Here is a 17,699-nt window from a genome sequence, read left to right as displayed (position 1 = left end):
GGATTCGACCAAATAGCTGGCAACCATGTGATAAGGAGCCATAATACAACTTATGCAACGAAAAGTCCTATTGAGTTGATTAATGACAAGTTCAGAGTCACCAAGAACAAGGACACGAGTTTCCTGCAAATCGTGCAGCACGCTAGGCCGATAACAAGGGCTTCGTATTCGGCTTAATTATTCGTAAAGTCAAAATTGAGCTTGAGAGAAAAATACCAACGATTATGAGTGGGGGATTGAATAATGATCCCAACGCCAGCCGAGACGGAAGTACTGGAAACATCAAAGTACATCGTCCAGTAATTATCATGTGTTTGTATTAAGCCGATGTCGACGTCATTGCCCCCAAACTCATATGAGGAAGGGTGTTGGGCTAAAAAATCGGCTAGAGCTTGACCTTTGACAGCTTTCTGGGGTACATATTGCAAGCTGAATTCAGAAAGGGCCATCGTCCACTTGCCGATTCGGCCCTTTACGATCGGCCGAGTGAGCATGTAACGAATGACATCAGTCTGGGCGATAACCTAAGTGACTGACGAGAACATGTACTGTCTGAGTTTTCTCGCAGTGAAAAATAAGGCAAGACAGAGCTTCTCAACCGCAGAGTAATTAATCTTTGGTGGGTTGAGGTGTCGACTAAGGTAAAAAATGGCATGTTCGCGTCCGGCGTCATTATCTTGTGCCAAAAGGTAGCCGATGGATTCTTCGGCCGCCAAGATATACAGTTTAAGAGGGCGACGCCGTCGTGGTGGAACAAGGACAGGTAGAGTCGTTAGAGAGTCCTTGATCTGCGTGAATGCTGCTTGGTGCTCGGCACGTCATTTGAAGGTGTCGAAGTCCTTGAGTTTCAAAAACGTGGAAAAAACTTTTCATTTTCCTGACCAAGTTGGCAATAAATCGTTAGAGAAAGTTGATCTTGCCGAGCAACGACTGTAATTGTTTCTTAGTCGTCAGTGGTAGAGCATTAATGATTGCCCAAACCTTGTTATCGTCTACCTCAATACCATGGTAATGTACGAGGAAGTCGAAACAATTTTTGGGTATACGCCGAAAGCACATTTGGCGGGATTCTTCTTCAAATTATGCCGGCGCATGCGCATGCATGCCTAACGGATGTCATCCAAATGCGTATGCCGTCGTGCTGATTTAATGACCACATCGTCGATGTAGACTTCGACAATGGTACCAAATAAATCATGAAAAATAGTGTTCATAGGTCGTTGGTATGTTGCACCTGCATTCTTGAGGTCGAAGGGCATGATGACCCATTCATATGTGCCAAGTGCCCCGGGACACCAAAAGGCATTCTTATGGACATCAGCTTCGGCGATGAAAATCTGGTTATAACCGGCATGCCCATCCATGAAGGATATGATCTCGTGATGTGTTGCGACGTCAATTAGCAAGTTGGGAATCGACATCGGGTACTCGTATTTGGGCGTTGCCAGGTTCAGATTACGAAAATCGATACAGATGCGTAGGGCACCATTTTTTTTAACATCGGAACGATATTGGCCAGCCACTCGACGTATCGAGCAGTCCGAATAAACCCAGCTTTTAAAAGTCAAACTAGTTCGTCTTTTATGCCGAACTGTACTTCGGTCGAGAATCGACAAGGGGGCAGGCAGAAAGGCTTACAACTAGCCTTAATGCATAATTCATATTCAACAAGGGTCCGATCGAGGCCCAGCATCTCATGATAACTCCAAGCAAAACAATCTTTAAACTCGTTGAGTAATTGACAGAGTTTGATTTTCATGGTAGGGGGTAACAGTGCACTAATAAATAACGGCCGAGGGTCGTCGACCGTTCTAAGATTTATTTCCTCTAAATGGTTCTTAACTTGAGGTTGACTATCTTTGAGTTCGGCTGGTACGGCCTGAACTTTATCCAACGACAGTACCGGGCCGTTATCTTCTTTGACCAAAAATTCAATTAAGTTGATGCCCGAATATGGGTGCTTGGAAATAACATACCAATGGCCCAATAGGCATTCCATAGTGGATGAAACCGCGGCCCGACACCTCTCGCATTTGACGTCAATCATCAGTGGTCAGGATCAAGTTGGCCAAGCCGAGTCTTGCCGAATCCTGGTAGACAGTCTCGGCGCCTACCTCGATGGCTTTCTGGACTGAGATCCGAGTCAGCCGTCTATCTTCATTAAAACCCTGTAGGGTAATGTAGTCGACATGATCATCATAATAGCGGGACTGAATCATGTTAGTTTCAAATGGCTAAGTATCGACTGGGCCGAATGAGGAGTTTAATACGCGTCTCGAGTCCTTCGATGGTAGTTTCGAAGTCGCGATTGGTTTCCTTCTGCCCTTGTAACTCAGCCATGATTGTTGGGGTTGGTAGGTCATCTTCGTTCCCTACCGCCTCTTTCAGCTGCCATTTAGTGGTCGAAACAATCTGGGCCGCCTACCGTCGAGCCATGCAATATATACGTTAACATCGATGTTTATGAGATTTGGAAAGTGCGGTATACATGCCAGTAGGAGAATTGTAGCTGTACCAACATTGGATTCGCTGATGAGCTTGAGCTACTGGAATTACGTGAATAATAATCCTCGTTATAAAACAGTGCGTCGAAATCAAGGCGTCGTCAGACCGAGGTAGGGCCGTCCATCTGTTTCTTGGGGCCGAGCCTATCAAACAGTTTCTGGCGCTGGCCTTCACTAAGTTCCTTTAAAGGTGCCACCGTGGTCGTCGATTGTTGTCGTGACGTCGTCGTCTGAGTCTGAGGTAGTTTCTCTTTGGGTTCGGTTAATACAATGCGTGCCTTACAACTGCTGCACAAAACTATTAGCCCGTCATTTTCTTTTTCGTTAAAATCTGACGTGGATTCAACTATGGCCGGTCCTGAAAACTCGGTAGGTGGCGCATTGGAAAATAGGTCGATCTGGAGTTGTGGCTGGGAATGTTTCTTCAGGATGTGTTGTACTGGGGCAAACCTGGCCTTCTCTTTCCTTTTGCTCTTGGGCAAATGGGCGTCTACCATGCCAATTGTTGCCGAAGGGAATGGATCCGTGTCAACCGTCATTCGTTTTTCAGGAAACTTTAGCTTGCCTTTGTCAATCCAGCTCTGGATATCATCACAAAATACGGCACAATTATTTGTGGCATGAATTGTTTGTGGCATGCTTGGTTGAGTTATGATACTTGTAATACGTCTTTCCTTTAAGTTCTTCGGCCTTGGGAATGTTTGCCCTGGCCGAAGTTTGATGATCTTTGCTAATAACAATTGATCAAAAATTGCTTCAACCTTTGTGATATCAAAAGTGTAAACTTTCGATGTTTTCGCCATCTCTTCAGTGGCCGAGCGGGTTTTAGCATCCTTGGAATTAATTTGAGTGAATGCCTTGCAAACGTATGGTATATATATTATTATCTTAGCCGCGTCCACACTGACATATTGAGAATCCTCGCCTTCGATCGATATGTAGCTGACTGTGGGATTTTTGTAAATCGTCCCTCGGGATGGGGATTTCGAGATCTTGTCTTCTCGGAGCAAATAATCATATTGCTCGACATGCTGGGCTAATTCATACATATCCTGAAAGTTTGCCGCCAGGAATTTCTTTTTGTACTCCACGTCGAGTCCGTTCAGAGCAAGCCTAACAAATTCGACTTCAGGGAAAGGTACTCGGCACCAATTCCTAGCCGATTTAAATCTGGTAAGATAATCCATAGGTGACTCATCAGAGGCTTGAGTCATCCTAGCCAATGAAAAAACTGACATTTTCATCCTTGGCCGGTAAAACTATTCGTGAAATTTCTCGACCAACTCCTCTCAACTTTGGACAGAATTAGGTGGGAGGTTGATTAACATCTCCGCATTGCGCAGTGAAACGAGCCACATGTTCTAACAAGGATAAGGACGATTCTCCAGCAAAAGGCTGAAATTTGGAATCTTGAAACCTATAAGATATTCAAACTTTTCCACATAAGCTGGATACGGGTGGATGAATTTAGGGAACTTCGGCCCCTTTTTCATGGCCGAATCGATCATCCGCTGGACCTCAAGAATATCGATGGGTGTTGCTTCCATTCTCTGGTCGAATCCATCTAACCTACTACTTGATCCTCCCCTTTTTTCTAAGTCAATTGTTTTAGGCCAAGTAGATACTACTTCGGCCTGTAGGGAATTACCTTTAAGTGGAAGTTGTCGAACCTGATCAACAGGTTTCTCTTCGAAGACTTTACTAACTAATAGTTCAAGCAATCTGGTTTGGGTCTCACCATTGCTTTGTATCACTTCAAGTAAACGGTTTATTTTGTGACCCACTGTCTGTTCAACTTACCAAGCCTACGTGGCATGCAGGCCGAGTAATTAGTAAGCTAACTATGTCATTTGGTTGTATGCGGGGTGTGCCAACTTGTCGGCCGGCTCGGTCGAGGAGTAAAATTTGTTGATGTTACGTTGGGTGCACGGCTGACTTCTTAATATTGCGACTGCGACCGAGGAAGGAACACTTTCGGCCTTCAGGTTCTAGAGCCTGAAGACAAGGCTACTAGTTCTACAAAGTTCACAAATCGTCGGTGCCGGATTCGGATACAGTGATTATATTCGTAAGAGTATAAGCACGCCGAATCGACACCAAAGTATAGGGACACAAGTACTCAAAACAAATATACGTCTTGATCGTGAAAGTGGTTCGACCGTTAGAATGCCGAACTCTAAAACCTACGAATAGCCAATCTTAAACAACTCGGCGTTCGATGTGCCAACCCCAGTAACTCGTAACACTTCACTTTGCCGAAGAGGCTAATGAGATGACCTTTGCCGATAAGGATTCGAAAACCCTTCTCAACCGAGACTTGGATAGATAACCAATCGACCATGTTGCAGTGCTGTTTATCCAAACTGAAGGTGTTTCACGGTCGGCTGGTTCTATGGCAACAATGTTGTTTATCCAAACTGAAGATGTTCGCCCGTTGCCTTCACAGTGCTGTTTATCCAAACTGAAGATGTGTTGGCGAAAAAGGAAAACAAAAATCTCAGGGTTGTTGAGAGGTTTCGCGTAGAGCGAGGATTTGTGCAGGGCAGTTTGTGTGTTGAATTGGAAGGGCTTGTTTCGATGTCTTCCCTCCCTATTTATAGCAGCTAGCCTGTATTGAATCCCAATCACTCCCAGATTAGAACTATTTTCCCTGATTCAACTTTATCTCGGCCAATCCTACTCCTACTAGGACTTTGAACATAACTCGTTATCAGGCCGTATTCAATTCCAGCATCCTGATCCTGTCGAAACTCCTTCTCATGATAGGACTCATCCGCATCCCCAATTCCCCGATGAGATAGCCAATCTCAACTGCGCGGCCCATAAGCTAGATAACCCCCAACGACACCTATACATGGCCTCTGGGCCGAGAAGAATTCTAAACTCGGCCCACCAACATTGGGCCGAGAAGAATTCTAGACTATTATATATTGTTATAAGATTTGTATTTACTAAACATATTAGTCTGTTTTTATTGTTCTATCAGACTTAGTTATATCATTAATAAAGTTGTTACAGTTTTTGTTCTGACTACTATATTGGGTTTGTTGTCATTATAACATTTATTACCGTTATATTGATTCGTATACATTCTAATTGTGCTCCAACATTTAGTATTTAACTGAGGTAGATAAAGATGAAATTGTTATCAAACAATTTGAATTTATCTAGCTTTTAGTTCAACCGAGAGGAGTACACCTTAGATGTTGAACAAAATGGAATATAATTTATATGGTTCACATTTTGCTCATTGATTGAAGAACAAAATGCTATATGGTTCACATTTTGCTCACTGACTTGTACTCAAATTATACTTTGATTGAAAATTTGAAAGATATTGTTTTTGGAGGGGTTGCATTTGCATGTGCGAGTATTACTGTGGAGGCAGTGTCACCGACACAAATGGTGGGGCAGCCGGAGGTGGGGCGAAGGCAAAAAGGGCGGCCGAAAAAGTCAGATGAAATGGCCAATGCATCAGCCGTCCCTTGTCGCTTGAACCCCGGCTTTGTCTCTTTGTGTTTTTATTTTTTTTGGCATGGCAAATATAACAGTAGTAACTGGAAGTATCAAATTTTATAGCTTTAGGTTGTCCATGATTTACTTTTACCGTAAAAGACGGAAGCCCCAATGACTCAGTGAGATCCCAGCCGTTTATATCAGCCCAATCATCTCCTCATGGGCCCCGCTAACTCCATTTTCTAAAGGCCTGCAAAACTGGATGGTTGAGTTTTACTCTGCCCTTTGGTGAGATTACATCGCTTTAAAACAAAGGAAAACTAATGAAAAGGGCTTGAAAACTTTGAGTTTTAATGATAAGGACAAAATAAAGGGTAAAGTGAATAGTACCAGGATTGACTTTTTAGTGTAAAAATGTGGTTTTTCGTTAAAGTGAACAGTACCGGGTGCTTTTCGTTAAAGTTCCCTTAAAACAATGGTAGGAAGCGCAAGTGGTCATCTACCAAGGTAGTGAAGATGAGTGCTGTTTTTGCCCTATCGCATGGATTCGAACTTCATCGACTCTTTAATCTCACATATAATCTATTAAATTTATTGTTTGACAAAAAAATAAAAGCAATGGTAAGAACCTCATAAGGTAGTAGGTTTGGATACTAGCAGCTCGTTTGATGATAGAAAATATATACAAAAAAAAAACTAATGATAGAAAATATGTACAAAAAAAAACTAACACACTTGAAATTTTCTTATAATTTTAATTTGTAATTTTACAAAATTAAAATCTAAATTTTAAAAACTGAAAACAGATAATTATAAAACTACCCCTTGCTAACAAAGTTCTTAATAAATGGACTCTACTATTGAGTGTATCACTTGCATTATAGAGATCAATTTGTGTGTTCAAATAACATTACTAGTAGAAATGAAGTTTAAATAATAGATAGTATTATTCACACACCTATTTTTAGGTCCTACAAACTCTTTTTAATTTTTTACCATTGATCTTTTTCAATGGACACAGAACCGAGGGCAATGACGTTTTAGGATTCATATAGCCGACCCCACTTAGTGGGAAAAGACTTTGTTATTGTTGATCTTTTTCAATTGATTCAATCCGACAGTCGAAAATTGAAAGGAGTGTACGAGAAGTATAATGGTGTATGGATAGCACTACCTTAGAACTCATTTGGAAGTGCTTTTAAAATGATTGAAACCGCTTTTAGTTAAATTGATTTTGGGTTCAAAAGAAGTGCTTTTTGGAAGATGCATATATACTTCGTGCAGGAAACCCTTAATGTGCTTTTTTCAAGATTCACTTGGATTTTACCAATGATTGGTTTCAAAAATATTTTTACGAATAACGTTTTTAGTTATTTGAAAAACACATTCAAATTAACTATTAAATAATAGAACAAAACGAGCTCTTGATTATATAATCCACTTTGGAATTCTACCCATTTTATTTGCCGATTATAAGATTAGGAAGAAAAGGTTTGGAAAGTTATGACTCATGAACGAATCATGATAATGCTTACAAACATGTCTTTTAAAATTCCTACGATCATGGTTAGTGAGATTTGGACTTTTTCTTTAACTAAACTACTACTTGAGCTCAAATGATTTGGAGGAACAAGTATCTTTGACATTGGTCAACTTGTGAACAACAACGAGATTCTACCACACCAACAACACATGATTGGTCAACTTGTGAACAACAACGAGATTCTACCACACCAACAACACATGACATAAACAAAATATTGCATGAATCGTTAAAAAATCAACATAATTCAACAAATTTACGGTTCAAACATTGTTCGTATAGTAGACAATTTTCTAGAAACACACTTAAATCCAAAGGTTCATTTTGGTGCACCATCTTGGATTGAAGCATGAAAACAAACCAGACAAAGACTAACAAGTTTGAGCCTAGCAGAACAAAATTGAGTTGGGTGGGAGTCAAAGGAAAGGAAGATATATGATCAAGACAATGGGAAGTACAACACGCAATATTTAATTAGATTAGATTAGTCCTTTAGGTAGTTACACAATCACAGTACACCAATTCACCAACGTGGTTTTTTTGGGTAGATTGATGACAAGTGCTTTCACAGTTGTGCTTTGCTTTTGGCAAGGATTGCTTCACCAGAAAGTCTATGCTTTTAAAAGCATTTTGGGATTTTATTATAATCATGTTAAAACTTGCATTAAAAATTCAAGTGCCTTCTCCATAAAGCACTTCTACGAGTTAAAATACTCTTCCATTTTTTATGTTAAACGCAATTATAATTGCTTTTGGCTGTCAAAGAGCGTTTTGTAGTAATTCTAGAAATAATTTCAAATAGGCCCACAACTACTTGAGTTACAAGACATTTGCAAATACCATGTTTCTACTAAGATCATCTTTAATTCATGGGATAATGCTTAAAATATAAGCTTTAAAACCTCTCAAACCATCTCCAACCATGTGCTAAAATAAGCCCTAGGGAGAGAATATATCTCTAGGCTAGATTCCCACACGTTTAAGTCTGACTTAAATTATTCTTGACACACCAAACTGTCATATTTCAAAACTTTTTTGTTTTTTACTTATAATTTAACGGTTATGATCAAATGAGATTAAATCTAATTGTAAAAATAAAATTGACAGCTCAAAATTAAATCTAACGTATAAAATAATTGTAAAAAATTATTTAAATCAAGTTTAACTTAAACTTTATAAATACCTATCAGAATTTAAATATTTTTTAGACTAAAATGCTCATAAAAATAAATTAAGACAATCGATATAAATTTTATTTTTAAAAATAGCTACCGAAAAAAAAAAGTTAGGTAAAATCATTATTTTATCATCACATGCTAAAATTTTAAGTCATAAATATTAAAGAAGAAAAGTAATTTCTGATTTATGGTTTAAATTCTTTAACTTTATTCCCAATAATCGATGATAATCTAAAGGAAGAGCCAGAGTTTGAACAGTAAAGTCCTATTTTCCGTACAGAAAAAAGATGAGAACCAACTGAAAGTTGAATCAAGGCCTTATAATTATAAAAAATTCAGTAAAATCAACTTTTTAACTCTTTAATGATTATCAAACAGTCCCTCGTAACCATGTCCCCTGTCGTTATTTTCATATTCCGTTCATCATTGCACAAAAAACCAGACAGGAAGAAGATGATTTTTGCAAATTACGGCAGAACCAGATCACATGGTAGTTTTCATTTCAATAATTCATGCTTCTCCTCCTTCCCCATCAAAACTTCAAAATACAATAAAAAGAAAAAACTAAAATAATTTCAGAGAGTGAGTGCAAACCGTTTATTACGAAACCCTTGTGTCCGTTGCAGATGTTTATAACATTTAACACAATTGACCCCAGAAGTAGTAAACTAGGGGGAAAACTCTCAAAAAACAGAAATGCAGCTAACGTATTTACACATGTAAGAAGAGCAGCAACACTAAACAACCATGTTGGTTTCAATGTTTAACTTAAGAACCGAAAATAACCGCAACGATCACAAACACACCGAGCAACAAAAAAAGATACTTCAAAACATCACCCGGCTGCGCTTGATGAGTTTCCGGCTGAGGGAATCCGTGAGCATGGCCCCCGTGAAATGAACTAAATGACGCATAAGGGAAACCTGAAGTTGTTCCATATACAGTAGCATCAGGGAACCCGTGGTACTGAATGTTAAGCAACGACGGTATCAGACCACCAAATGCAGTCGCCAACGTGAAGTTACCAATCCTTGCAGTTGCCATTGGTACAAATCCGCCCATGAATCCAAATCCATAATTGGCAAAAGGATTGGTATCAGGAGGAGGGGCAGTTTGAGGCCTCTGCGCAGAGGGGCGATTGGGAATGTTGATCCCTGGATATGACTTTGATCTTGGGTCAGTTTGCGTCTTGCCCCTACCATAAAGAGGAACTAACTTCTCGTCGTGTACGAGGGCTTTGCAAACCGGGCACTCTTGGGAATTCGAGTGATGGTGGAGCCATCTGTAGAGGCAAGGCCAGCAAAAGAGGTGGCCGCAAAGGGTTATGATCGGGTCTTGGGCTAATTCGAAGCAAATATTGCACTCGAAGTCTCCTGCATCGTTGGCATTGTTACCCGAGCAAGACGTGCTTTGGGGCGGCACGCTTGTTGACTCCCCAAAACCACTTGCCATCTCAGTAGCCACAACAGTTCCAATACGCAAACACCTGTAATTCATGCATACTCATCACTAATTTTTTACGAATCACCGAAATCCATTAATACTGGAGACATGAATTAGATTCAGATACAGCTGAAACACACAGCTGAATTCAAATACAGAGAAAATATTCAGATTGTTGGTACAATTGGTCTAACTATCAAAACAACAATAACTAAATTAAAGAGTTACATTAGTCCATCTGCAACACACAAAAAACAGAAATCTATGCAAGGGATAAAAATTCTAAACTAAATGCTCAAAGCAGATAACAACTCCCAGAAACATTCACATATTAAATCACAACTCCCAGAAACATTCACATATTAAATCTAGAACAAAATAAGAACAGGGAAACAATTCGAAGCCAAACCGACCTCATAAACCACGCAGACCAAGACAATTAAGCACAAGGAACACAGAGATCAAAACAATTAAGCAAGTCTATCAACATATTGCACAAATTATTCAATATATTACAAAATCCCAAATCCAAATCCCTAATCAATCAACCCTAGAAAATATTCAGAAAACCAAAAAGGAATAAAAAATTAAATTAGAATTAAAACTACCTTTAGGGCGAGTGAAATTTGATTGGGAACCGTAGCCAGAGAGAGAGAGAAGAGAGAGAGAGAGGAAAAATATGCAGCGCTTCGTGGGTATAAAAAGTCTTTGTCTATTAATAGAAGCAGGCAACCGAGGAACTCTATCGTCCCTCTCCCTCCTCCTAGGCCTGGCAAACGGGTCGTGTCAGTCGTGTTCGTGTCGTTTTCGTGTAACACCTGTTATCTTAACGGGTCGTGTCGTGTCACACCCGTTATCTTAACGGGTCCTTAACAGGTCGTGTCACTTTACCCAACGGGTAAAGTGACCCGACCCGTTATGACCCGTTATGACCCGTTAAGAAAAATATATTTTTTTTCTTAAATTTGCACATACCACACATTGCCACATAAATATTACTTCAAAACATTAAAACACATTTGTCGTTTAAGTACTACATCTACACTCGAAAATAAGAGCCTAATAAAAAAATAATACATACACTACTAATTTATTACAAATTTTAAATGTGCAAGGATATGCAAAATGAAACAGTTTTTGTTTTCAAGGTTGTGAAATCTTTCTCAAAAGTTTAAACCTCAATTTACAAAATCCTCGATTTACATCGATCATCATGAAATTGCATTGGAACTTTTGCTTGATCTATTGCCTTCAAGAGTTATGTTGATGATGTTTTCAGTAAGATTTTCCACGTCATAACTATCTTCTACATAAACTAAGCATAGAAAAAACCAAACATTAAAAATCATTCAAATTATGAGAAGTTTACCAAAATAATTATGAAAAAAAATAAAACAATAGTACTATACCATACTTTTATTAAGTATAAACATAAGATTTTGTGGTATCCACTAGTGTAAATATTTTAAATTGAAGATCGAATTCAATCATTGTATTCATATAAGGTCAAGGAGTGTAGTTGTAAAAAATCATCAAAATCGGAGTTAAATTAACCGTTAAATCGTGATTTTTCGTTTATAACCATCAAAAAGTTTTGTCCCGTTACGTGCTCTCTGAATGTTTGTTTTTTGCAATTTTTGGCGTATGCGATCTCGAAATATATACAAACATGTTTGACGGTTGGATCATTGAAACTAGTTTCGTAGAATGAGTATCCCATCAAAACAATAGATTCACTAATACTTAAGAGTTTATTCATACTTTTATTAAGTATAACATAAGATTTTGTGGTTTCCACTAGTGTAAATATTTTAAATTGAAGATCGAATTCAATCATTGTATTCATATAGGGTCAAGGAGTGTAGTTGTAAATAATCATCAAAATCGGAGTTAAAATGACCGTTAAATCGTGATTTTTCGTTTATAACCGTTGAAATGTTTTGTTCCGTTACTTGATCTCTGAATGTTTGTTTTTTGCAATTTTTGGCGTATGCGATCTCGAAGTATATATAAACATGTTTGACGGTTGGATCATTGAAACTAGTTTCGTAGAATGAGTATCCCATCAAAACAATAGATTCACTAATACTTAAGAGTTTATTCATACTTTTATTAAGTATAACATAAGATTTTGTGGTATCCACTAGTGTAAATATTTTAAATTGAAGATCGAATTCAATCATTGTATTCATATAGGGTCAAGGAGTGTAGTTGTAAACAATCATCAAAATCGGAGTTAAAATGACCGTTAAATCGTGATTTTTCGTTTATAACCGTTGAAATGTTTTGTCCCGTTACTTGATCTCTGAATGTTTTTTTTTTGCAATTTTTGGCGTATGCGATCTCGAAGTATATATAAACATGTTTGACGGTTGGATCATTGAAACTAGTTTCGTAGAATGAGTATCCCATCAAAACAATAGATTCACTAATACTTAATAGTTTATTCATACTTTTATTAAGTATAATATAAGATTTTGTGGTATCCACTAGTGTAAATATTTTAAATTGAAGATCGAATTCAATCATTGTATTCATATAAGGTCAAGGAGTGTAGCTGCAAAAAATCATCAAAATCAGAGTTAAAATGACCGTTAAATCGTGATTTTTCTTTTTATAACCGTCGAAAAGTTTTGTCCCGTTAATTGATCTCTGAATTTTTGTTTTTTGTAATTTTTGACGTATGCGATCTCGAAGTATATACAAACATGTTTGACGGTTGGATCTTTGAAACTAGTTTCGTAGAATGAGTATCCCATCAAAACAATAGATTCACTAATACTTAATAGTTTATTCATACTTTTATTAAGTATAACATAAGATTTTGTGGTATCCACTAGTGTAAATATTTTAAATTGAAGATTGAATTCAATCATTGTATTCATATAGGGTCAAGGAGTGTAGTTGTAAACAATCATCAAAATCGGAGTTAAAATGACCGTTAAATCGTGATTTTTCGTTTATAACCGTTGAAATGTTTTGTCCCGTTACTTGATCTCTGAATGTTTTTGTTTTGCAATTTTTGGCGTATGCGATCTCGAAGTATATATAAACATGTTTGACGGTTGGATCATTGAAACTAGTTTCGTAGAATGAGTATCCCATCAAAACAATAGATTCACTAATACTTAATAGTTTATTCATACTTTTATTAAGTATAACATAAGATTTTGTGGTATCCACTAGTGTAAATATTTTAAATTGAAGATCGAATTCATTACTTGTATTCATATAGGATCAAGGAGTGTAGTTGTAAAAAATCATCAAAATCGGAGTTAAAATAACCGTTAAATCATGATTTTTCGTTTATAACCGTCGAAAACTTTTGTCCCATTACTTGATTTTTGAATGTTTGTTTTTTGCAATGTTTGGCGTATGCGATCTCGAAGTATATACAAACATGTTTGACGGTTGGATCATTGAAACTAGTTTTGTAGAATGAGTATCCCATCAAAACAATAGATTCACTAATACTTAAGAGTTTATTCATACTTTTATTAAGTATAACATAAGATTTTGTGGTATCCACTAGTGTAAATATTTTAAATTGAAGATCGAATTCAATCATTGTATTCATATAGGGTCAAGGAGTGTGGTTGTAAAAAATCATCAAAATCGGAGTTAAAATGACCGTTAAATCGTGATTTTTCGTTTATAACCGTCAAAAAGTTTTGTCCCGTTACTTGCTTTCTGAATGTTTGTTTTTTGCAATATTTGGCGTATGCGATCTCGAAGTATATACAAACATGTTTGACGGTTGGATCGTTGAAATTAGTTTCGTATAATTCGTATCCCATGAAGTTCAATGGTGTGTGTGTGTATATATATATATATTTATTTATTAAGTAGATTTAAATCTATTTATTTTGTATGTATAATTATTATAGTTTTTAGGGGTATAAAATTTAATATATATATATATATAATTATTAAAGTTAATATTTTGGGTATAATTATTATAGTATATATAATTATTATAATTATTATAGTTAATTTAATATATATATATATATAATTATTATAGTTCTTAGGGGTATAAAATTGTTAAATTAATATATATATATATATATATAATTATTATAGTATTTTTTTAGGGTTATAAATTATTAAATTAATATTCTGCTTATCGTGTATCGTGTTACCCACGTGTATACCCGAACAAACCCGTTATCTTAACAGGTGCTTATCGGGTTACCCGATAACGACCCGTTTCGTTATCGTGTCGACCCGAACACCTGTTAATTTCGTGTCGTGTCGTGTCGGGTTATCGGGTCGTGTCAGGAATTGCCAGGCCTACCTCCTCCCCTCTGCGTCCCTGTTTGTGTTTCCGTGTGCGCGCGGATTGTGGAAGATTCCAGCCTTTTCCCAAATTTTCCTTTTTATCTTATTCCACGCTGGCGTGCTGTTTATTTATTTATTTATTTTTTTTTAAGTATGCGTTCGTTGTATTTCCCACCAAACTGTCCGGATCTCGAACCGACGGTGATATTGCGTTCAGATCCTAATCCGACGGTTTTGCTTCGTCCTTGAGCTTTACTGATGTGATGGCGATGGGTCTTCATGAAGTTCTGGGTGTTTTGCGGGCGTACTGTTATTTACAAAGCATTCATAAAAGTCCGGCCCATACGCATTGGACCTTTTTATGTGTACAACTGATAGCACGTTTACGCTAGGGTATTCAGAATAAAAGCTTATTTGTTTTTGTTACAAAATATTTCGGTGTTTATTAAATATTGGCGAATTAAAAATTTGGTGAGACCCACACAATCTTGGAGTCCAACTAGAACATTCAGAAAAATTGGATTCTCTACAATTTGGTAGTAATAGAATTCGGAGTTATTGGGGGAATTGGAATGAATATTTCATTTCCATTATATCCTCACTTATTCCTAAAATTTCAAGATTCCTTTTGCTTTGTGCTAGGAAAAAGAGGAAGAAGCCTTAGCTATAAGGGTAGAAGATAGAGAAGCCTAAATATTATAAGAAAGCCCACAAAGAAGGACCCTTGACCTACAATAACGGAGGTTCAGCCGAATGCAAAAGAGGTGACAGAACGAGAGAGAGAGGAAGGAGAGGAATTCGAGGTTGTATTGCATCAAGCAAGGGAAATCACTTCCTAAGTGCAAGCAAACTTGAATCCTAGAGAAAGCCATATTCTTACAACCTGAAGGTTTCCTCCCAGCTTCCTTTGATCTTCCTTAGTCAATAGAAGCTCACTTAGAACCCTAACAAATCCAGATTAGCCAACCCTAAACATCATGTAACCATGCAAAGTTCTCTATCATGCTAAACCAACAAGCTTCTAGCTTCCATGTCACGCTTTGCTTAAGCAAGTCATTATTTGTCTAATCACGTTATCTTTGAGCCATTAATCTAACCAAGATACTTCCTAAGAAATGCTAATTCTTTCGAGGTATCCTAGGACTTGATATTCAAACGGACCAGTGGAGGTAAAGGGTACCCGTCAAAACCTAAGTTCAACTCGACCTAATAGTCCCCTAACATATACTGAACAAAGTTTGACTACCTTTGGATAGATCGAGAAGTTACTTAAAATTGGAGACTTAAAATTGGAGACTCCCTCGCTAGCCATGAAACTTTGAGTAAAGTGTTCTTAAGGCAGTTCCAAAGATCCTTGACAGTGTCATACCCAATCTTAAGGGTGAGAAAAGGCTTAGAAATTTCACTAGTGATGCAACAGTCAAATAGTTAGTCTAACCAAATCTATGTAGCATAGGCAGGATTAGGAACTTCAGGGGCTTTGATACCTTCAGTTGCAAGGGTCAAGAAATAGAGGAGAAGGAAGGGGATAAGAACCATCATCAATTTTTCAGAGATTATGACCAACAAGGTGGGATTTCATTTGATGAAGCCATAGAAGATAATTTTGTTCGTTATGTTTGACAAAGCAGGAAGTTTTAGGATTGGGTAACTAAGAAGATGAAGACGGCCACATGGAAGAGGACAAAGAAGAACTAATAGGGACGGTTGAGATTTTTTTTGTTTGTTTGTTTCAGCAGCGGCGCCAATTTCTTGATGAGATTCTACCACACACACAATAAGGGTTAAAAACTGACACGCCCCAATCCCGATGTCCGTGGGACATCAGGATGGTCACGTGTTGGCTGACACCTGAAGGTGACGCAAGCCATTTATGAATGCAAATGCTGAGAACATGTAACAATATGCATATAAATTTCACAGAAATAATAAGATAACAAAATAATATTCAATTGCCAACAATGAATTCATAAGGATGATGCATGACATGTTTAGAGCATATTCTAATTAGAATACAAACGGAAGGTGGAATTACAATGAATTCAAAGCCGAAAGGATAACACGATGTCAACAGTAAGGGAATGCCTCGTAGCTAGGTCTTGAGGGGGCACAAAACAAACATGAGTGGACCAAGTTGATATACATATATATATATGTTGATGCACAAAATCCGGAGGATCTTGGACCAACGTAAATCCGGCCTTGAATCATACAAACGCACAAGAACACAAAGATGTATCATGGTTCACTCTAATGTTTGGGCTACGTCCACACTGATGTTGATTCCATTTCACTGTATGTATGTATGGATTACAATATATCGGCAAAAGAGCTTTCTATGGATGCAGCCCTTACCATTTTGGTCTCTATTTGGCTGAGAGGGTATTGCCCTTTATTGTTGTGAGGCTTTTTGGATGTAAGGCTCTGTTTTCTTAATGAGGATGAGGGAGAGTCCCTTTTATAGAATAAGGGTTTTTTCCTCTCTTACATGGGTTATGGGCTCAGTAATGAGGCCCAAAGACAAGGCCTAATTTATGGTACCAACAATATATATATATATATAAGAAAACAATTATCAACATACTAACCCCCAAAGCTTTATGAAAACTAATAGCATAATAAGTGATAGGTTTATCTGAAAACCCTAGCATGCCATAAAACATCTCATAAAGCATATCTTGTATAAAATGTGCTAAATAGTGGTATCAAATAATAATATCTCCCGGCCTAATGCCTGCTTCTAAGTCTTTACGCCCGTAGTCAGAGATTATTTCTCCGCGCCTAATGCCTACTCTATGTCCCTCAGCCCGAAGCCAGAGATTATTTCTCCCGGCCCACAGCCAACACCATGTCCTCGCCCCTGGCGAAATAGTAACCACTAGATACACACAAAACATTGAACATAAACTTTCCAAACATAGGTACATAGATCTCAAAATCATCTTCATAATATAAAGTCATCCATCATCTATACTATAAAGAAGTGTCAAAACATGTTCTAAATAGTATATCGTCATCCATCAGATACCCTACAAGAACATGGGTTTTATAGAAAATATGGTATTCCAAAATAAACTCAGTATAGCATGATAATCAATTTCTCATAAAACGTTCACAAAATGTATTAAGTAAATCATGTTTTTCATGTATGCATTTCTACTATAAAATATGCATTTTAGAAGGGGTCCACTCATATATACTCCGTCTTAGTAGAGCCATATGAAATAGGAATAACGGGATCGCCGTTAGTAATTTCACCTAAGCACATAAAGCATATAATTAATAAACTATACT

General features: G+C 37.5%; 1 protein-coding gene across 1 annotated transcript; it reads right to left on the bottom strand.

Annotated features, from left to right (window-relative positions):
- Positions 1-9,264: 9,264 nt before the first annotated feature.
- Positions 9,265-14,532, bottom strand: LOC126605325 (uncharacterized). Its single transcript, XM_050272692.1, has 3 exons — positions 14,422-14,532; positions 10,733-10,881; positions 9,265-10,167 (listed from the first exon to the last, which is right to left on the bottom strand). The coding sequence occupies exon 3, from the start codon at positions 10,131-10,133 to the stop codon at positions 9,450-9,452; it is 684 nt and encodes a 227-aa protein (XP_050128649.1). The 5' UTR covers positions 10,134-10,167; positions 10,733-10,881; positions 14,422-14,532; the 3' UTR covers positions 9,265-9,449.
- Between the last annotated feature and the right edge of the window lie 3,167 nt (positions 14,533-17,699).

This window comes from Malus sylvestris, chromosome 15 (genome assembly GCF_916048215.2).
Source record: "Malus sylvestris chromosome 15, drMalSylv7.2, whole genome shotgun sequence".
In the NCBI taxonomy this organism is placed as follows: Eukaryota; Viridiplantae; Streptophyta; class Magnoliopsida; order Rosales; family Rosaceae; genus Malus; species Malus sylvestris.
The sequence above is the reverse complement of the archived record's forward strand: the minus strand, read 5'-3'. Positions and strand labels throughout refer to the sequence as shown.